Raw genomic sequence first — 22,353 nt, 5'->3', positions numbered from 1 at the left:
ACTGGAATCCTAATCTATGGTAAATTCGGATTTTAAATGGCAATTGTGAAAATGAGGCTTTTAGAAAGTTGGCTTTCTTACTTTAACTATTTGGTGCCTGCAGTCTGTCTCTGATCACATGTCTAGGGTGGGTGACAGTTGGGCATTGTGTATTCCCCCTAGAGAGCCACACACAATGGGAGCTTAGGTGTGACTTGATGGGCCATCGTGGCAGAATGGAAAGAAGGAGCTGGACCTAGCCTTACTTACACCTGAATAGGCTGTGTCCTGCCCTCACAGAAAGGGCTGCATGCCCCTGTGTAGTGAGTCTGGAGCCAGGATAAGAAGGGAGGACCTTTGTGCACTTCAAGTCTTTGAAGCCCCCCACTTAAAAGACACAACTGGGTATAAGTACTAGACTTTGACGCCACCACTTCAGTTCACCTCTGGATATTCTGCCAGGAAGAAGGACTGCTGTGCTGAAAGGACTGCCACTCTACTGGATTGCAACTCCGAAGGAGCTGCTGCCTTGATGTGCTGACCTGCTGTCTGCTACCCTCTTAGCCGGAGAGGACGAACTGGACCTGGAACCCATCTTTAAACCAGATGGGCTCAAAGGGATAGTCTACTGGCCTCCGAGTCTGACCCTCAGGGATATAACAGGGTTCCTGAGGTGCTTCTTAGGTCCTGGGTCTTTGGAAGTGGTATTCTAAGCTCTTAAATCCAAGCTTTTGGGCTCTTCGTAAATGCAAACCGGCCCATTCGTGTCAGAACCGCGCTGCTCATACAGAGAATCAGTGTGATTTGCTGCAAGTTTGTCTCTTCGCACAGCAAGCATCGTCCACCTGTGTGGATTGTTACTGCAAGGTTCCAGCCCGCCCGTACGCAATGCCCAGCCCACTCTTCACGCTATCCCGACCATCGCCATCTAGGCTCTCCTTGCTCTCAGCAAACATTTCCCCCATGAAAACGACTCTTGGAACATTGAGAAGGCAAAACTTGAGCTGGACTAATCTAGGAGTGTATCCGACTCACCCTCCATTCATTTGGGCCTGAACTTTTGTATTTGACCCAGTCCAGCGTGACCAGATATCCCCGTTTGGCGCTTTTTGTTTCTAGGTGCTATTTGATCCAACAACTCCAGTTCTACTAATTGGAATTTTGCCGTTTTGGTCTTTATAAGATTAAGCTCTATTTGTCTAAGCAGCTCAAATTCTCCACAGCTAGTCTTTCGGTCAGCAGCGAAAGGACAGTATACTGACTGACCATATGATGCACAATAGCAGAGAAAATCCCTGCAATTCATTTAAAAAAAACATAATAATACCTTTGCCTGCTTCTCACTTCACTAAGCTGGCAAAGTGTTAAAATAAAAATACACGGATCTGAAAAGGTTTTGAATTTGCAGCTAAACACACTGATAGAAACTGACATACTGAATGGGTCTTAGAAACTCTCCTCTGGAAACAGATTCAGAATTTCGAATACTGATCGAGAATAAAAACACTGATTGGTATTAACTTTCCACCAAAATCATCTGTTCGTCTTATTTACAATAGATTAGGAAGGAACATTATATAAGGTTTTATCCTTTTTGCTCTAGCACTGAAAACCTAAAAACAAAACGAACAAGTTACTTACCTTCAGTAACGCATTATCTGGAGGAGACTCTATCTAGCTGCAGATTCCTTACCTTTAAATTTCCCAGGCATTAGGCTGCATCCGGAAATCTTTTTTTTTATATTCTTTTTGCTTAGTAAAGAATTTGGTAGAATACATTCTTACACAATAAACAGTTGGAGTCATTTTGGTTACAGATAAGCATTTCAACATGATGGATAACAGACTGGATAGGTAAGTACAACATCGGAAAAGGAAACCCTTCCTCCCTATTTCTCCCTACAGTCCCCTGAATACCTTCCATGGGCCCCAGATTTTTTCCCATTACCGTGGGTATTCCTCTAGCTTTATATATAGTCTATCTGTTTGGAGGCACCAATCAATGTCGGCTTTCCATACCGCTATTTTGGGAGGGGGAACTACGCCCCAGTGTTTTACAATGTTACGTTTGGTGATTATATCTGCCAGGGTCAACCACGTTCTTGTATATTTATGCCAATTCTCCTCTCCCACATTCATCAGTAAAAACCAATTAGCATCTAACAAGACCTCAACTTCCATCACTCTGGCCATACTATCCCAAACTTTTCCCCAATACTTTTGTATCTCTGGGCATCCCCATATTGTATGTATGAAAGACCCCTCCTGTCCCCAGCCCCTCTGACAGAGGTCGTTTTCTGCCCGACCCATCTTGCGCAGAAATGTTCTGAGATAGTAAACTCGGTGTGGGACCTTCAATTGGATTAGGCGAAATATGGAGCAGATTGCTACTTTCCTCGGACCCTGAAGGGCATCATCGTCAAGTTGCCCTAAGTCTCCCTCCCAGGCAAGCTTGAGTGATGAACAAGGATCGAGGGAGTTATTGAGCATATTTTTGTAAATTGGTGAGATGGCCTTGGAGTGTAAGGGATCAGTGAGCAGGTGATCCTCCAATGGCGAGGCATCCACCAATGCTTCCCCTTCCAGTATATGATGTTTTAGGGCATGGCCCAATTGGATGTACCTCAGCCATTCCCTTTGCCCCAGTTTGAATTCTGTTTGCAATGTCTGGAATGTAATATATGCCTGGCCTCTCGAAATGTCCTTCAGACTGTCGAGTCCCAGAAGCTTTCACCTTTTGAACACCCTGAACTGGGATCCGCAAACCTTTGCTGAACAATAGCCTTTGCACATGACGTTGGGTGGCTCCATTGGGGTCCGCATGACGTTGGCGGCAGTTATGACTTTGCTGTGCCTATATAGGCGCCATCCAGGCACGTGGACATCGGTACTTTTCATTTTTTCCACACCAGAAGTCCAGAGCCACAAAGTAACTGCTGTAGGTATGTGCAAAACTAGGGCCCTGTAAAGGGGAACAAGCCTAGCCCTACAATATCAGTCCGCAAAGCAGGGAGGTATGGGTGGGGCTATAAGGAATGTGCAACTAGATAGAGTCTCTACCAGATAATGCATTACCTAAGGGAAGTAACTTGTTCATCCGATAGAAACTTCTAGCTGCAGATTTCTTACCTTCGAATCAGATACCCAAGCCATACCTTCCCAGAGGTGGGTTGCGGACACAAATCCAAAACTAAGAACTAAGAAATTATAATGACAAAGCATTTTTCTCACTTTCTCTGGTACTTATATGTAATTATGATTAACATAGTAATCTAAACGTATTCTTTGATTTCTAAATTTATGTACCTATGATTCTTTTTTCTGAATATTATGATTTTGCATTTCGCTGCATGATTAATTGAAATAGCAATAAGAACTGTGTTTGCTTCTTGTCAATATTATGATATAGCCATACAGATTGGGACTGATTCAATGTAGTGATCTGAGTTATTATGCGGGTTAACTTACTTGTGCAAATACTGAATGAAGTGGTTAGGTGTGTCTCAGATGTGATGATCGGTGATTCCTACAGAAACTATATAAAACCGTCTTAACTGCCAACATTGCCTTCAAAATGGTTAGGTCAAAATGTTCTTATTTCAATATGTAACCGTCGTACCTTGTATCAATCAGGGACTTAGTGTCATGAAAAATTATTGCAACCACTGCAACAACCAGTGCCAGCTCCGCGCTCGAAACTGTACAAAAAATGGGATGGGATTACTAAAACGCTCCCTCTGGTCAGTCAGCGAGAGGGACCGTTTTAGTAATCAAAGAATAAGTTGAGATTATTGTGTTAATCATAATTACATATAAGTACCACAGAAAGTGAGAAAAATGCTTTGTCATTATAATTTATATGTTTTTCTTATAGATTATTGACCCCTGAAGAAGGGACAGGCAGTACCGAAATGCATTGCGCTCTGGCACAACCAGATTTTGTTATTGATGTTTTTTCAGTTTGAAATAGATGTATTATCATTTTTGAATGACTTCACAGAATTGTATGATTAATGAAAATATTGTGAAAACATACAATGATGATTAAATTGAATATATGGATTGCAAAAATAACTGATGAATCGTACGATTTATATGTAAATAAGAATAAATAGAATTATTTATCCCAAAAGCTGTGCACCAGTGAGACCAGGTAGCTCTTAACCACCATGGCATAGGAGGCTCCCTCTACCGTAGCCACTGTTGGTGGAGAGAGCATGCCAGTATCTGGAGAAGTGTCCAGTCCACTGGCCTCCCCAAGTTTTCCATACGAGTCCAAATTCTCGTATGAGACTTCCTGGGTTTCAAGAGGGTCCCCAGACCCCTTCCAATCCTCTCCTGAGCCTAGCACATCCTCAAAGTGCTCAGGTGACAACATAGAACCTCTGGGTTCTGTCAAAATCAGAATCAGCGTTGATCGCCGGGCTTCCGGCTCAGTTTCGTCAGGGATGAGAATGGGGCTTGCGCCACGGACGGACATCGGTGACGTCACAGGCATCAACTTCGGATTCGATGCCGGGGAAGGTTGTGTTGGTACGACCGGCCTGAAGCCGGAGCCAGGATCGGATCCCTGGTGCCCCATCAGTGTTGTGGCCGGAGCCGACAGTGTCAAACCCAATGGGGCCCCTTCTGACTCCACAGGTCCCGAAGGCTCACCAGCGGTTGTTCCACTCAAATACACGGAGCATTGCCTCCTAAAACTCCTTTATTTGAGCTGGAGTCGCTTAGACTCCCGGAGACGCAAAGTTGAATCTGGCTTCAGCTCTGCAGGACCGTGCCTAGAGCGTCGGTGCCCCTTACCTCTCTTGACAACGCCAGTTGAGGTGAAGAGAAAGTCCGCATGGATTTCTTTTGCCTCTTCCCCGAATGTCCTGAGGACCTCGAATAGGAGGAAGAGGACTTAGGGCTCTGTCAGCGGTCCCAAACCTCCTCTTCTTCGATCGGGACTGTGACCTCCTCTGAGTCTCACTTGATGGTGTTGACTGCCGCCCGCTTCCTCAAGGTCTTTAGAGCCATTGCCTGACAGTCCGAACATGACTTTGTATTGTGGTCGCGCTCGAGATACCAAAGACATACCCAGTGGGGATTGGTGACGACATCATGTTGGACGCATGTGGCGTCATCGGCGAAGGAAATGCACTGGTTCCGATCGGCGCAACATCAGAGATGCATGGATTTTCTTGGGTTGCAGCACAGATAATCACTTCCAAGAATCTAGGACTGGATTAGCACCACTGGATTGGCAGAGCCGTACTCACAGCAGACAGAGTCCAGGTGCTGGTTGCAAGTTGCATGGTGAAGTCTTTGATATCCCGGAGACTTCAGAAACAGGAGGCAAGCCAAAAAGCCCTTGGAGGAACTTCGGTTCTGGGATGTAGAGAGTCAGGTCCAGTTCTTCTCACTTCCAGGCAAGAAGCAGCAGCAGCACACCAGCACAGCAAAGCAGTTCAGAAAAGTGGCAGTACCCCCTGGCAGCACAGCAGTCCTTCTTCCTGGTAGAGTGTCCTCAGTTCCAGAAGTGTTCTGAGTTCATGGTGTCAAAGGTCCAGTACGTATACCCAGTTGGGCCTTTAAAGTAGGGATACTTTAAAGAGAGGCCTTGAAGTGCACAAGACCCTGCCTTTCCTGCCTTGGTCCAGACTCATGACAGGGGGCCATGCAACCCTTTGTGTGGGGCACGGCACAGTCCTTTCAGGTGTAGTGACAGCTCCTCCCTCTCATGCTGCTCAGGATGACCAATCAACATGCAGATGGCCACTCTGTCACACCAACCCTTCCTTTGTGTGCTGCTGTCTAGAGGGAATGAAGGAAGCCAGCAGTCACCCGCCCGAGACGTGTATTCCACAGACAGGCAAAAGGCACCAAATGGTTTAAGTAAGATGAGGCTAACTTTCTAAAAGTGGCATTTTCAGAACTGCAATTTAAAAAACAGCTTCACTGTAAGTTTTTTTTAAAATTGGAAACTACATTTATACAGTGTAATCAGGCAATCCCAATGTTATCCAGTGGGAAAGGTAGACCTTGCAGTAGTGGAAAACAAATGTAAGAGAATCTCACTCCCAGAACACGTAAAACTTAAAGTGCCCTATTTTTTTATTGCACTGCACCAAGCCCATGGGCTGTCCAGCGCCTACCTTAGAAGTGACATATATGTAATAAAAAAGGACGGTTTGAGCCTAGCAAGTAGGCTAACATGCCAGGTAGGAAGGGAAGATTAAAACTGCACACATAGGCTCTGCAGTGGCAGGCCTGAGACATGTTTAAAGTGCTACTTAAGTGGGTTGCTTAATCAGTGCTGCAGGCCCACTAGTAGCATTTAATTTACAGGCCCTGTGCACATGTACTGCACTTTAGTAGGGACTTAGAAGTAATTTAAAAATGCTAATTGGGAATTACACAATTTTATCACATTTTAGATAAAGAGCACAAGCAATTTAGCACTGGTTAGCACTGAAAAAGTGCACAGATTCTTAAAGCCAGACAAAACAAATTCAGCAAAGCAGTCAAAAATAGGAGGTTAGAAGACAAGAACTCAGATGAAATCACGTCAAGGATGCCAGGTCTAACACGCCCCTATAAGTTTTTATTCTCATCTATCTAGGCCAGATCTTCCAACACTACCAGTGCCAATATGTCTTAGTCGACTTCCTCAAAAGTATGGTTATCCACCCAACTATATATATATGGTGTGGCTGCATTTCTCTTCCGAAAAACAGGTTTTTATTGTGGCACTCCCTTCCAATTCACCATAGATTGCAGGCACTGATATTGGCGTTTGACCATAGGTTTATATCTCATTTCTGTTCTACTTGGTACTGGCTGCACCCTTCTGTATAATTTCCATTAAACCATCATTGCCCAAAGAAAATGCTTGCATTTATTATGAGTCACATTCATCAGTTTCAATTCTTTACAGTTACTACTTACAGAAAGGCTTTGTCATCACACGTGCAGCAAGAAGACATTCAACAGGACTTCTTTATAATATAATTCTCTTATTTGTAATTTTCATTTGTATTACTCACTCCTTTGAGTACTTAAAGGTGTCTTACCCATCCAATTTGTAGCTTGTAATTGAGGAAACAACAACGCTGCAGAAAAGGAAAACACACTATATGGTGCCTTCTCGTGTACAGAAGTGGTAGCTGCACCACAAAGGAAATTTCCAGGATGACTTTTTAATAGCTAAAGAAATTAAGTGACATGAGTTCAGGCCCCTAATTAGTACAAGGAGGGGCCCGACTGCCCTGAGTGCCCTCCCCTTTTGATGAACCTGGGTGAATAATAAACAAATAGAATCAATTGGATACAATTGTGTATAAAAAAAGGACTGAGTTCAGTTATTTACCCTAGAATCCAACTGCTGCAAGTAGGACCAAATATATTCTATATTTGCTCCGAAAGGATGGACGTGCAGAAAAGTTGAAATGATGCCTAAAACAGGGAGAAAAGTGCAACAATTAATTTAGGAAAACATCAGTTTAAAGCAAACTGGCAGTTATAGTCAAGCAATGGCGTAATGTTAATACATTCATTTTTTACCACAGCACACTCAGCAGAAAATAACAGATTTACTTTTAGATCTGGGTTTTATTTTTTGACAGTGCATCTATCAAAAGAGCTCCATTACTAACAAGATACATGGAGTGAGCTTTGGGCCTCTCCCTTTCAACCACTGCCTTCAGCCAGCCTGTTTCAGCCATTGGCTTGAGAATTTGTCAAGTCTTCACTCAGGTCAGTAGAATCTCTCTCTCATGTCATGCTATTGAGTGTTTAGGTGTATTCTTCGTTCTCCACTCAAGTTCTTGCATTGAACTGTGTAGAAAACTACAACTATTGCCCTCTCTCTCCACTCCTGCTGGTTCATTCCATGTACTATGGTCTAACGCAGCATTCTATAGAACATTTGTCAGAGACCTATCATTTTTGCCAGTGCTTGTCAATATGTGACTACACAGCACACTTTGTTAGAAAAGTATACATGCCAACATTTTTGAAGAGGAAAGTAGTAGATTTAAAAAAAAAATCGGGAGAATGTATTGCTCCCATTGACTTCTATTGAAGCAAAGGTAGGGTGCCCACATTTTGAGAAGCAAAAATGAAGCAAGACAGACATAAAAGTAGGACTAAAGCCTTTAGTCTTATTTGTAGATCTCGCCTGTACTGTTTGTTGCATAGCCTTATACACACACATGCACACACCCACCCACACACACACGCATGTATATAATATATGAGGGTTCACAGTGGATATATTGGTATACATTTAACACCCACCCACACACACACGCATGTATATAATACATGAGGAGGGTTCACAGTGGATATATGGGTATACATTTACAAGCTACGTTAATGTAACGTTGCCTATGAGAGGGCTGCCACCCTGAGCTCCAACCCACCTCCCCACTGTGTCCACTCTACTACGAGCATGCAGCTGACCTCTTCCTGAGCTGCATGAAAGAAACACATGAATGACATAAATTATTTTAGATTTTTCAGTCGCCTGTGAAAAAAGAGCATAGGTTTAAATTCTGCTTCGAATGACTTGAACATCATCTTAAAAACCGGGACATGTATTGAAAATTGAGAAGGATGTTGGAACACCAGGACAGTCCTCTCTGTCGGGGCAGTGGCGTAGCTAGGGGGGAGCGGTCCTGTTTTTGGGGGCAGTGGAAGTTCTGTTTGTCGACTACCACCGTCCCCCCAGCCCGGAGAACAAGTCATCTGCAGGCCGCCAATTCCCCCCATTCACCCCCTGCCGCCTCCAGAACAAGTTGCCTGTCGGCCTACACGCCACCACCCCTCTTCTCTTACCTGCCCCAGGTGGCAGTATGGCAGGCTACACCTCTGTGTGGGGCATATTACCAAGATTAAGCGATAATTATTGCTTAACACGGTTAGCGGCAATATTATTATCGCCGTGCTCCGCCGATTTTTATCGCAGATAAGCCTTGCTATTATCAAGGTTTATCTCAAAAGCGATAAAAATCGGCCGAAATGCATGAATATCGCTGAAAAGTCAGCGATATTCATGCATTACCGAGCTAATGCTCTTAGCCCTGTTATCCACCTACCATTGGATAACATGGCTAAGAACTGCTCAGGGCAGGCGTTAGCTTTTGGAGATATTCGCGCTTAGCGCGAATATTTCCAAAAGTACGCCTTTGTAGGTAATAGGAGATAGCGATGTTAGCGACTGTTTACAGTCGCTAACATCTTGGCACACCCACTTTGCATATCATTAGCGATAAATATCGCTGACATGCAAAGCGGGCCCCAAGATGATCGCTATCTCCTACTAGCTGTCGCTAACTGGTGTTAGCGACAGTTAGGTAATAGAGCGATAAAATTATCGCTGCTTTAGCGGGAAAAATTCCTGCTAAAGCGGCGATAAGGCCCTTGGTAATATGCCCCTGTAACTGTGTCTGAGGAAACGTCTGGTCACCCTAAAGAGAGACAATTTCTGTGGCGGACAGCCAAAATATAGGAATTTTTAGCTTAAAAAATCGGGAACATCACACCTAAATCGGCATGTATAGAAAAGTGACTTATAAAGGCCAAAATTACAAGTCAGCAAGTGCATTCCTAAAATATTGCGCAGGGCGTGAAGGCTGAGAGCCAAAGACCTCTGGAAACATTTCAACCCCTAATTTTATGCTTGGATTACTAATATAAAACTGCAGCGACTGGAATGAAACAGTTATAATTTTTTCCTCATGGTGAACATCCTTTTGAGAAAATATTTTAACCCAACTGTGCCGGTAATCACATTGACTTAAGTTTCTTGATATAATTACGCAGTTGCCGGCCGTGAAGTGTTTAATCCGTATTATCCCTGACTGCTGGCGGCAAAGAGCGCTGCCCACGGCCAGCAGGTTTCCCAGTTTCTGCTTAAGAGCAATTGGCTTTGATTTGTTTTACTGTTGTATCTGTAATTTAGAAGATAGAGTGAAAAAGGATCGGGTAAAGAGCTGAGAGTTTTAATAGAATATGATGTATTTTTAATGTATACGCTTAGTGGAAAAGAAGTGTCTGAAGAGCACTGATTGAATTAATATTATAACATGTTCCCACCTTACAGCCCCCCTTTTGCTGCGGCTCAGAACAGAGAGGGAAATGGACCTCCTTATCTAGGTCAATATTTTATGAGATGTGAACTGAAGGATTTAGCCTGAATATTTTCAGCTCCTTCTGGCTCAGCTTCACCAAGACACCCCCGCGCCATCTCTCAAATGAGGGAGACATGGTAAATAAAGTGTGTGTTGGAGGATGTAAAATTACATTAGCATATTTACAAAAATCTGCACATTCCAGGCTACTCTGGCGCTCTTTGTAACGCCTCATAACTGGAGGATGTGGCAGCCCTTCTGCATCCAATCATTCGGAAAATAAAGCACAACCGCGACTTCATTTCATCCCAGTATTCAAAAGAGCAAACCTCTCAATCCCAGAGCTATTTACTAGACTGAGAGACCACGGCAAAAATATCCCCTGAGCCTGCACTTTCTGGTTGGCTCAATTTAGTGGACGTGCGTGTTCATTTAAACACATGCATATTTTCGATTACAAGTACTGAAGGTATAAAGCATTCAGTCTGCCTCGTGGACAATCCTTAAACTGCGCGGATACTTTTCACGCTGTTTGTAGCCCCCTAGAGGCCTGGCATACACACCTCAGCCTACATGGATAGGTAAACTAACACTTCCCGCAAGTGTATGTCAGGTCTGATACGGGAAGCTTCCTGGAGCCCGTTTTAGGTCGAACGTAAGCGTATGACCTCTTGCATATGTAGGGGCAGATTTACAAGCCCCTTGCATCACTTTTGCGCCGCTGTTGCGTCACTTTTCGTGACACAGCAGCCGGGTAAACAATACTCCAAGTTGTGGTCCATTTACAACGTGATGCATCTAGCGAGATGCGTCACGCTGTAAATCCCTGCACCACATTATACCTGCATCAGGTGTAATGAATGCAGGGCGGACGTTCCCATGCAAAAAGCCATTTAGAGCTGATGCAGTGAAATCTACAAGATTTCACTCTATGCCTTCACTGTGTCAAAATCCCTACGCCTGCTCAGACCAGACTTAAGGAATGGCGCAGGGCTTTTTGAATGGGACTCATCTATCTGTTGTGGCACATTGCTGGAGTTGCGTCACTTTCATAAGCATCTCCAGCGGTGCGTCACTTTTGTGCCAACAGATGCGTCAGAATTACTGACGCATCTGTTAATCCTTGCGCCATGCAGAACAGTATTGTAAATACAGCGCATCCATGGTGGCGCAAGGACATTTGGCGGTGGCGCAAGGAAACTGACGCATCTATCCTTGAGGCCCATAGTATGCTTCTTTTGTAGGATTATAAACATCCCCCTGATTTTGATTTGTTTGTTTCAGTGTCTTTTAAAAATCCTTGCTTGCAGTTCTGCCTCTTTGTCCTGCCTCTTCCCTTCTGTTCCTCACAGGCAACAGGGACTAAGGCCTAGTTGTAGGTAATAGCAAATTACCGAATGGTAAATACCGAATTTTACCGATTCGGTATTTACTATTCGGTAAATGCTATGTAGGTAAAAAATTCGGTAAAAATACCGAATCGGTAAGATTCAGTAATTACCGAATCGGTATTTGCCATTGATTCATATGGGCCTTGAAACCCATAGGATGCAATAGCAAATACCGATTCGGTAGTTACCGAATCGGTAAAATTACCGATTTTACAAGGGGGACAGGGTGTCACTTTGACACCCTGTTGCACCCCAGTTACTGGCTTGTGTGCCATGTGACACATATACATGCCCTTAGGGCATGTCTGTGTGCCACATGGCACAGGTGTACATGCACAGATGTGCATGTACACTGGAATTCGTTATTTACCATGTAATAGTATTACATGGTAAATAACGAATCGGTAATGGCCTGTGGCACTGTTTCCAGTGCCACCTACATCTGTATTTACCGATTTGGTATTTTACAGAATCAGTAAATTTACTGAATCGGTAAATATACCGATTCTGTATGTTTTAAGGCTCCTACATTTCCATTAGCAAATACTGGTCGGTAACGGCCGAAATCGGCCGTTACCGACCGGTATTTGCCGACCTATATCTGGCCCTAAGTGTTGTCTCATTCCTCTATTGTTCTTTGGGGGACAATTTTTTCTTGGTTTCCTTTTCTCTTACTGTTTGCCTGTGTTCAGCTATGGCGCCATACCTGTTTACACTTAAATATAATATTCCTCCCTCCAAATGCCACAGTTTTGTTAGTGCAGCCTCCCGCGATGCCTCCCGCGTTGTGCCGATATTTTTTTTAACCTTTTTGCACTTTTTGATGTCCAGCGTCAGTTGGGCTTGTTGGTAGGAGGATGTTCGTTTGGTTTGGGCTTCTTTTTAAGGGAAACTGGGCTTACTAGAAACAAACCAGCCTGGCAGTAAAAGAGGCACAGTTACTGACAGCCTTGCTTCTTGTAAGCAACAACTATAAGTACAAAATCCGTGTTTACGCACCGCTTGCAGGTTTTCAAAACACATCAATAAAAAGTATTGTCATTTACAATGCCATTAGCTCAAACTCTGGCAAATGCATGACCTAATGCATTGCAAATGCTTGTTTATTACACCTATTTCAGTTTAATGTATCTGGTGCATGTGAGCTGACAGCTCCTGCTCAGCAGTGTGATTTTACAAGGAAGGAGGAGGCATGCACAGTTCTCCACGTCAGCTGGGTTTTCTGCCATTGAACTGAGCCAAGTCGTATAAGAACACACTAGTGCCAGCTGCCCAGAATGAGATAACTTATTATTTTATTAAGTAGGCATAAAGAAATTTCTAGATGGTGGTATTATTTGACTTTGTAAGGCATATGTAACTTGTGTTTAAACTAACAAATATGACGATTGTTTGGCTAGATATTGTTTTCCAGATCATTACGATATATGAGGACATAGGCTGTATCTAAAATCCATTCGGTCCATCAGTCAAAAGTTCAGGTGACTACAATGGAGTAGGGTCGGATACAGTCCCATATTAGTCCCACTGAAGTTTTGCCTTCTCAAGTTTTATGCCAAGAGTCCCGATCGCATTAGAGAGCGTCGCAAGGAGCAAGGGGAGCATTGCTGGTGGCAGTTGGTGTGGTACGAACAGCAGAATGAGCATCGCACACGGAAGGGCTGTAGCTTCGCGCTGCTGGTCCCCCATGGGCTGTCAATGTTGCTGTGCTAAGAGACAAACTGGCAGTGGCACACACTGAATTTCGGTGCGATTGGCGCAATCTAGGTACGAACAGGCTTGTTTGCGGTCACGAAGAGCTCAAAATCTTGATTTCAAGCGCTTGTGACCCACACCAAGGATTCCAGGGCTCGAGGGGCAACACTTTGTGGTCAAGAACTCGCTGCAGCTTGGTCGCAGAGGTGGTTGAGCAGGAGGCCAGCAGATTAGCCCTTTAAGTCACTCTGGGTCCTGGATTCAAGATGAAGTTGCAGGTCCAGTTCTTCTTCCCCAGGCAAGAGGGCAGCAGGTCAGTACAGCAGGGTAGCAGTTCATTTAGAGCAGCAGTCCAGCAGAAGTGGCAGTCCTTGTAGCAGTACAGCAGTCCTTCTTGCTGGCAGAATATCCACAGGTCCAAAAGTTGAGAAGTTGGTGTCTGAGGTCCTTCTTTTATACGCAATTGTGCATTTGAAGTGGGGAGAAGCTTATAAATGCATGCCTTTGAAGTTCACAGATGCCCTGCCTTCCCTGCTCTGGCTCCAGACTAACTACAGAAGATTTGCAGCCCTTTGTGTGGACTATCCAAATGTGAGTAGGACTTGCCCTGCCCCTTCCTCCCATCCTACCAGTGATGGCCCATCCAAGCGCAGCTAAGTTTGCTATTGTGTGTGGTTGTCTAGGAGGAATTCATAAAGTGCAACTGTTAGCTACATCCAGTCATGTGACCAGAGACAGGCTGCAGGCACCAAATGGCTAAGGCAAGAAAATGCCAACTTTCTAAAAGTGGTACAAAAGGGAGTGGTGATGGACGGAGCATCCGAACCAATCAAACACTCACACCCAGTCAACAGATCTGGGTTTAATCCATCACCGTTCTTTAGCCCACTCTGCCACCCCAGTTCAGACATGGCCATATGCAAATCAGTCTGACCCTGTGCCTCATGGGAACAGTCCAGCCTGAACTGCCAAGCCATGCCTTCCCTGGACTGATTTGCATATGGCCATGTCTGAACTGGGGTGGCAGAGTGGGCTAAAGAACGGTGATGGATTAAACCCAGATCTGTTGACTGGGTGTGAGTGTTTGATTGGTTTAGATGCTCCGCCTATCACCACCCCCTTTTGTACCGCTTTGTTCACCATAAGTTGGCAGGGTATGCTCAGACGTGAGTCCCTTGCTCACTTTGCCACTGGATTCAAGCAAGCCTGGCTGAAGACGGCTGAAATGCCAGAAACCGGTCCTAGGAAGCTTGTTTCCGGTCCAGGGAAGGCATGGCTAGGCAGTTCGGGCTGGACTGTTCCCATGAGGCACAGGGTCAGACTGACTTGCATATGACGTTGTCTGAACTGGGGTGGCAGAGTGGGCTAAAGAACGGTGATGGATTAAACCCAGATCTGCTGACTGGGTGTGAGCGTTTGATTGGTTCAGATGCTCCGTCCATCACCACCCCCATTTTCTACCGCTTTTTTCGCCAAAATTTGGCAGGGTACGCTCAGACGTGAGTCCCTTGCTCACTTTGCCACTGGATTCAAGCAAGCCTGGCTGAAGACGGCTGAAATGCCAGAAACCGGTCCTAGGAAGCTTGTTTCCAGTCCAGGGAAGGCATGGCTTGGCAGTTCAGGCTGGACTGTTCCCATGAGGTACAGGGTCAGACTGACTTGCATATGACCATGTCTGAACTGGGGTGGCATATTGGGCTAAAGAACGGTGATGGATTAAACCCAGATCTGCTGACTGGGTGTGAGAGTTTGATTGGTTCAGATGCTCCGTCCATCACCACCCCCATTTTCTACCGCTTATTTTGCCAAAATTTGGCAGGGTATGCTCAGACGTGAGTCCCTTGCTCACTTTGCCACTGGATTCAAGCAAGCCTGGCTGAAGACGGCTGTAATGCCAGAAACTGGTCCTAGGAAGCTTGTTTCCGGCCCAGGGAAGGCATGGCTAGGCAGTTTGGGCTGGACTGTTCCCATGGGGTACAGGGTCAGACTGACTTGCATATGACCATGTCTGAACTGGAGTGGCAGATTGGGCTAAAGAACGGTGATGGATTAAACCCAGATCTGCTGACTGGGTGTGAGCGTTTGATTGGTTCAGATGCTCCGTCCATCACCACCCCCATTTTCTACCGCTTTTTTTGCCAAAATTTGGCAGGGTATGCTCAGACGTGAGTCCCTTCCTCACTTTGCCACTGGATTCAAGCAAGCCTGGCTGAAGACGGATGAAATGCCAGAAACCGGTCCTAGGAAGCTTGTTTCCGGTCCAGGGAAGGCATGGCTTGACAGTTCGGGCTGGACTGTTCCCATGAGGCACAGGGTCAGACTGATTTACATATGGCCATGTCTTAACTGGGGTGGCAGAGTGGGCTAAAGAACGGTGATGGATTAAACCCAGATCTGTTGACTGGGTGTGAGTGTTTGATTGGTATAGATGCTCCGTCCATCACCACCCCTTTTTGTACCGTTTTGCTTGCCATAAGTTGGCAGGGTATGCTCAGACGTGAGTCCCTTGCTCACTTTGCCACTGGATTCAAGCAAGCCTGGCTGAAGACGGCTGTAAGCCAGAAACCGGTCCTAGGAAGCTTGTTTCCGGTCCAGGGAAGGCATGGCTTGGCAGTTCGGGCTGGACTGTTCCCATGAGGCACAGGGTCAGACTGACTTGCATATGACCATGTCTGAACTGGGGTGGCAGAGTGGGCTAAAGAACGGTGATGGATTAAACCCAGATCTGCTGACTGGGTGTGGGCGTTTGATTGGTTCAGATGCTCCCTCCATCACCACCCCCATTTTCTACCGCTTTTTTCGCCAAAATTTGGCAGGGTTAGCTCAGACGTGAGTCCCTTGCTCACTTTGCCACTGGATTCAAGCAAGCCTGGCTGAAGATGGCTGAAATACCAGAAACCGGTCCTAGGAAGCTTGTTTCCGGTCCAGGGAAGGCATGGCTTGGCAGTTCGGGCTGGACTGTTCCCATGAGGCACAGGGTCAGACTGATTTACATATGGCCATGTCTGAACTGGGGTGGCAGAGTGGGCTAAAGAACGGTGATGGATTAAACCCAGATCTGTTGACTTGGTGTGAGTGTTTGATTGGTTCAGATGCTCCGTCCATTACAACCCCCTTTTGTACAACTTTCTAAAAGTGACATTTTCAGAATTGTAATTTGAAATCTGACTTCAACATAAATTTGGATTTTAAATTGTGATTCTAGAGACACAAAACTTGGATCAGCCATATCCTCCCATTTGTAAATTACACTTATCCAATGTAATAAGGCAATCCAAATGTTATGAATGAATTTGTACTTGTAAAGCGCACTGCTGCCCCAGCAAAGGGGCGTCCTGGCGCTGTAGTCATACCGCTGTGGAACCCTTCCTGGCTTTTCCCTGTGAAATGTCCACTCCAGGGCACCACCCAAGGTAAAGCCAGGCATCCCAGCGCTGTTGGGGCCGTTGTGGAGATTAAGCAAGCTATTGCCCAGAGTTGCACAGTGGGACCCATGATTAGAATAGGCACCGAGGTGAGAATTATCAGGTCCGAGAAAATTGAGCCCAAGACCCGCCGAGGCGGGAATTGAACCCTGGTCCCGGGCCAGATCTCTGCATCAGGGTCTGCCGCTCTAACCATTGAGCCACACTTCTCCATTTAAATTCCTACCCTGGAATGGGAGTTCCTTATTTATTAATATACTTTCTTGCAGTGTGTACAAAGGGGAGATATAAGCCTTGCAGTAGTAAAAAACGAATGTAAGAGTTTTCACTACTAGGGCATGTAAAACCTAGGAGCACATGCACTACTTTTTAAATACATCGCACCCTGCCCTCTGGGCTGTTTAAGGCCGACTCTTCTGGTGACTTATATGTATTAAAAAGGAAGGTTTGGGCCTGGCAACAGGTTTGTTATGCCAGTATGAAATGGCAATTTGAATCTGCATCCACAGTCTGCAATAGCAGGTCTGAGACATGTTTAGAGGCCTAGTTAAGTGGGTGGCAAAATTAGAGCTGCTGACCCACTAGTAGCATTGAATTTACAGGCCCTGGGCACATGTAGTACCATTTTACTAGGGACTTATAAGTAAATTAAATATGCCAATTGGGGAAAAGCCAATATTACCATGTTTTAAGCAGTAAGCACGAGCACTTTAGCACTAGTCAGCGGTGGTAAATTGCGTAGAGCCCTAATGTCAGCAAAAATGAGATGAGGAAAAATGGAGGAGGAAGCCAAAAGGTTTTGGGTAAGACCACCCTAAGGCGGACAGGTCTAACAACCACCATTCTGTTAACAGCCCAACATCTGCCCAGCCCTCAAAATCACATTGGGTAAAAATTACTTCACTCAGCAGTTCAGCCATAGAGCCTGCCACTCACCCTGTAGTGGGGCCTAAGAAAGCCACCATCTCAGTGGTGATTTGAGTTTATAAAGTGATCCATCAACACTGTGGCGGGCTGTTTCTGAGAGGCTGGCCAGTGCTCCTCAAAGTATGCACACAGGATAACACCAGCTACAACTCACCTTTTTCTGCTGTGTCCATGTAATTAATCTTATGACTAGCAACTCGAAAAGTGAGTCAAGCAGCCTGCCATTGTGCTTGATACAACATTTCTGCCCTGCCCTACACAGATGTGAAGGGCAGACTTTTTTTCACATGTCTATAAGCTACCCCATACCTCCCTGTAATGCGGCTCTTTGTGGCCACCTTTTCAGGTAAAACAACTGCATTTCAGTAGAAAAGCCTCCTATAGATTTGCTGAGGCTCCCCATAATAACCATATCCTTGTATTTTGCTACAATGCCCACTGCTTTAAAAACAGAAATAGTATTCAGAGCTGGAAGAGACATTGAGAATAGCTGAATTTATGTAGGGTATACCCCATGCAAATCGGCCCTCATCACCTATTAAACTGAGAAAAACCATCAAGCACTGCAGGGCATAGATGGCATTAGATGGTCATTGCTTAATTTGAGCCAGTGATTGCAGCTGGGCCCCATCTGCATCTTTTTTTTTAGGGACTGGAACTTATTTTCCCATCATTAGACTTTGAACCAGGATAAGAGAGAGAAAGGCAGAAAAAGAGGAAAGAAATAGGAAGAGGATTAAGAAAAAAAGACAAAGGAAGAAAGCACGGAGTGGAAAAGAAACAGCAAGAGTGGGATACTTGGGCGTGAATGTAGGATGGTAGATGAAAGAGGCATTAGGTGGAATCAAGACTAGACTGCATTGGTATTTGGTAACTCCAATGTTTGGCAGGCCAGCAAAGTGCTTCTGATAAAAATGTGGTCACTGGCGCTAATATTATTTTACAAATTAGACGTAGTGGATGGTAGACTCCACCCAGTAATTAATACCCAGGGCATTAATATCATTGAATCTCTTGACAGCTTTTTGCAAAATGTAGAGTACATAATGTTACAAATGAGTCCCAATACAGTAATGCAATATTCACAGAATTGCAATCTTAATGGTAAAAAGAGATGGAGCATGCTGTGTGGTGTGTGGTGGCACAGGCCCAACATAATGGTCATCAAGGGAATTGTTGGAAAGAGGGAACGGTTATGAATTTGGCAGATAAATTGATTAGTAGAAATAGGGACAGTTATGAATTTGGCAGATATTTGGCCATCATCACCCGGAAAACGACCTATTTCTCGACCCAAATTGACAATGCTAGGAATTCGGCCAGAGAACTCTTTTTAGTGGTCAATTCCTTATCCACACCTCCGTCGGGTCCTGGAGCAGAACCCTCCCAACTGTTCTGTAATGCACTGTCTAATTTCTTCACCACCAAAGTGGCAGACATCTATGCATCCTTTGGTGGAGATGTAGGGACCAGTTCCACTGTCAGAAGAAAGGAAACTCCCCATATTAACCATGACCCTTTCTCTTACTTCGCTGACACTTCAGAAGATCAAATCAACAGACTTATCTCTATCACGAAGTCAGGATCCCCTTTGGACCCTTGTCCCCCCCCAGTGATGGCCAATCTAAGTGAGGTGATTTCTCACCCACTTATGGAAATCTGCAACACTGCCTTTCATACCGGCTGTTACCCAGCCCCGTGGAAGAAGGCAGTGATTAAGCCTCTATTGAAGAAGCCCTCCCTGGATCCCTCTGCTTTGGTCAGTTATAGACCTATTGCCTGTCTCCCTTTCCCGGCCAAAATTTGCGAAACTCTGATGAACAAACAGCTCTCAGAGTACGTCGACACTCACCAACTCTTAGACGAAACGCAATTTGGCTTCAGGAAGGGACATGGGACGGAGACTGCTCTAATAAAAGCCTCTGACGAAATCCGAACCATCATGGATCAGGGAGGAGTGGCCATCCTAATTCTTCTGGATCTGTCCGCAGCATTTGACACGGTCGACCATGTTATCTTGGTCGACCGTGTCACAGCTCTGGGGATAGATGGTTTGGCCAGAGACCTTATCTCATCCTTCCTGGCCGACCGTACCCAGACAGTCAAGTTGGGTAACTTCTATTCTCCCGTCTCTGCACTACCATGTGGAGTACCCCAAGGCTCCTCGCTAAGTCCCACGCTATTTAACATCTATGTAGCGGACTTAGCGAGGGTAATAAAGGCCTATGGGGTACGATTAACCTCCTATGCAGACGATACCCAACTGGTGCTGGCGATCCACAAGAACGGCACAGCAGTGGCAGCTAATTTCCAGGAGGCCATGCTCGCTGTTAGTACATGGATGTCCTCCAACTGCCTAAGGCTTAACTCGGACAAAACCGAGGTTATGACCTTTGGCAACCTCGCTCCAGAATGGTCCCCCATCTGGTGGCCTAACCAACTGGGCTCTCCACCCGTCCCTGTGGTAAAAGCGAGAAATTTGGGAGTCATCTTTGACAGCAAATTAACATTCAACCTTCATGTCAACAAGGTTGTCTCCTCTGCTTTCTTTATCTTAAAGAAAATAAAGAAACTGCTGCCTTATCTCCCCACCTCTGCTGGGAAGACCTTAGTTACCACTCTGGTATTTTCCAAAATCGATTATGGAAATGCCCTCTTCCTTAACACCCAGAAACAGGTGTTGTTGAAGCTACAGTCAGTACAGAACGCGGCTGCCAGAATTCTTCTAAACATCCCTCGCCGCCAACCTACCACCCTTGCTATCCACCAGCTCCATTGGCTTAGAGTAGAGAGCCGCATTAAGTTCAAGGCCCTCTGCATTGCCTATAAGGCAGTGCATGGCATAGGACCTAAATTCTTGACTGAGGCACTTCAGGTCTACACCCCCAAAAGACTGTTGAGATCCGCCAACACTTGCCTTCTACCTGTACCTCGTACCAGAACGGCTACCTGGGGAGACCGTCGCTTTTTAGTGGCTGTACCAAAACTTTGGAACCTTCTTCCACTAAATATCAAAAATGCACCCAACTTGATGAGCTTCCGCAGGCTCGTAAAGACATGGTTGTTTGACCAGTGAATCCTATTACTGTAGTCCTGCTAGTTCACACATGCGCCGAGACACCTTCGGGTATTTGTCGCGCAATAAAAATATCAAAAATAAATAAATAAATAAATAAATAAATAAAGATAAAGTGACTAACAATGCGCTCTATCTTCGATAGCAAAAAACAAATGGATGAACAGTTTTGACTTAAGGTGAGCCACTGATAAATACTCTGAGTACATTCCATACCTTTGTTTTATTTTGCTTGTCTCTGTCATTACAAATAAAACCCAAACACCTACAAATCAGTCATGTCCTGCTTCAAGTGGAACAGCCCACCCCAAACTACTGGGCGAAGACAAAAAAGCTAAGCCGGGATTCAGCTTTTTTGGACCTCCTTAGGGAGATTAGATTTCCTATCATATATTGAGCAAACAACCCACGTCAGAGCATAACCACACTTCTTAGGATAAGTTCTCATGCATCAGGGAATAAAACCTGGGTAAGCCGAAGTTAAGAGAAACGCTTGATGAATGGTTACCAAAAGAAATTGGAGTGGGTAGATGATGGTTCATCACCAAAAATCCAGGTTTGTAAAGATGAAGTCTATTAAAGGAAATTTTCAGAGGTTGTGAAATGGTATATGTTTAGAAACATATGAAATGGGACGGCACCATTCCTTTTCTTAGAAAAGAGTGATTTAGTGGGAGAAGATAAGAAATGGGTGAAGTCCTGAAGTAAAAAGAAGTCATTAGAACACATCCTTGGATAATATTTGTGGATATTTTGAGGCATCATAGATGCTAAAGTAACACAATCAAGAGGAAATTATGTAGAGGTCTTTACAATCATGTCATTGAATGCGAGATGAATGAAAAGAAAGTGAGAGAAATAGAACACATGTTATAGAGAATAACAAAAGCCCTATATTTGGGCAAAGACATTCAGCCTATAAAAGCAAAACAAGAGCAAATTGGCAGAAATAGTTACTATAAAGGTTCACAGAGAATACGTTTTGTTATAGGTGTGTTGCTGCTATGAACTCTTTCGTACGTAGTGTACTAGTAGGAACCCTTACAATTATTAGTTAAGATGTCCTCTTACCTATTAGTAGTGCTTCTTTTTCACATGTCACTGTTTGACTTTGTTTATCTGGATTATTTTCTGTATCTTGATTGACTAGTCCAACTTGGAAACCGTTGAATTCCTGAAAATAAAGAGAAGGTATTATTAAACTAACTCAGAGCTATGCCTCAATGTCATTTTAATCTGCTCATGAAGACACAGTCCCACATTTTAATATACACCATAACCTGTGAAAACAAGCCATATGTAAATTAGACTATGAAGAAATTCTTAAAGTTCTCTATTGGGGCAGAGATGAGAGGTACTGCTACAGTTTTACTGAAATGCAGCCATCATATTCCGTACGTTTCCCTCACAAATTATATTGCAAATACATTTCAATATGGTGCTTCTACTGAATTGTTTTGATTTTGTTACACTGGATAGCTGGTATTTTGACTTCTGTGTGGTTGTGGTATGCTTCAAAACTCCCATTGGCTTGGCAGTTCGGGCTGGACTGTTCCTATGAGGCAGAGGGTCAGAGTGATTTGCATATAGCCATGTCTGAACTGGGGTGGCAGAGTGGGCTAAAGAACGGTGATGGATTAAACCCAGATCTGTTGACTGGGTGTGAGTGTTTGATTGATTCAGATGCTACGTCCATCACCACCACCACCACCCCCTTTTGTATCGCTAAAAAACTCCCAAATGCATTT

At 44.7% G+C, this 22,353-nt stretch overlaps 1 protein-coding gene across 2 annotated transcripts in view; it reads right to left on the bottom strand.

Annotated features, from left to right (window-relative positions):
- ENOX1 (ecto-NOX disulfide-thiol exchanger 1) overlaps positions 1-22,353 on the bottom strand; it is a 2,419,302-nt gene that overhangs the window by 37,130 nt on the left and 2,359,819 nt on the right. For both annotated transcript variants that reach the window (XM_086935020.1, XM_086935021.1), the window contains 2 exons: positions 21,677-21,779; positions 7,328-7,413 (listed from right to left, as the gene is read on the bottom strand). In XM_086935020.1, the coding sequence (XP_086791146.1) occupies positions 7,328-7,413; positions 21,677-21,779 (189 nt within the window). The remainder of the gene's footprint in view (positions 1-7,327; positions 7,414-21,676; positions 21,780-22,353) is intronic.

The sequence above is a fragment of the Lissotriton vulgaris genome, chromosome 8 (assembly GCF_964263255.1).
Source record: "Lissotriton vulgaris chromosome 8, aLisVul1.2, whole genome shotgun sequence".
NCBI lineage: Eukaryota > Metazoa > Chordata > Amphibia > Caudata > Salamandridae > Lissotriton > Lissotriton vulgaris.
The sequence above is the reverse complement of the archived record's forward strand: the minus strand, read 5'-3'. Positions and strand labels throughout refer to the sequence as shown.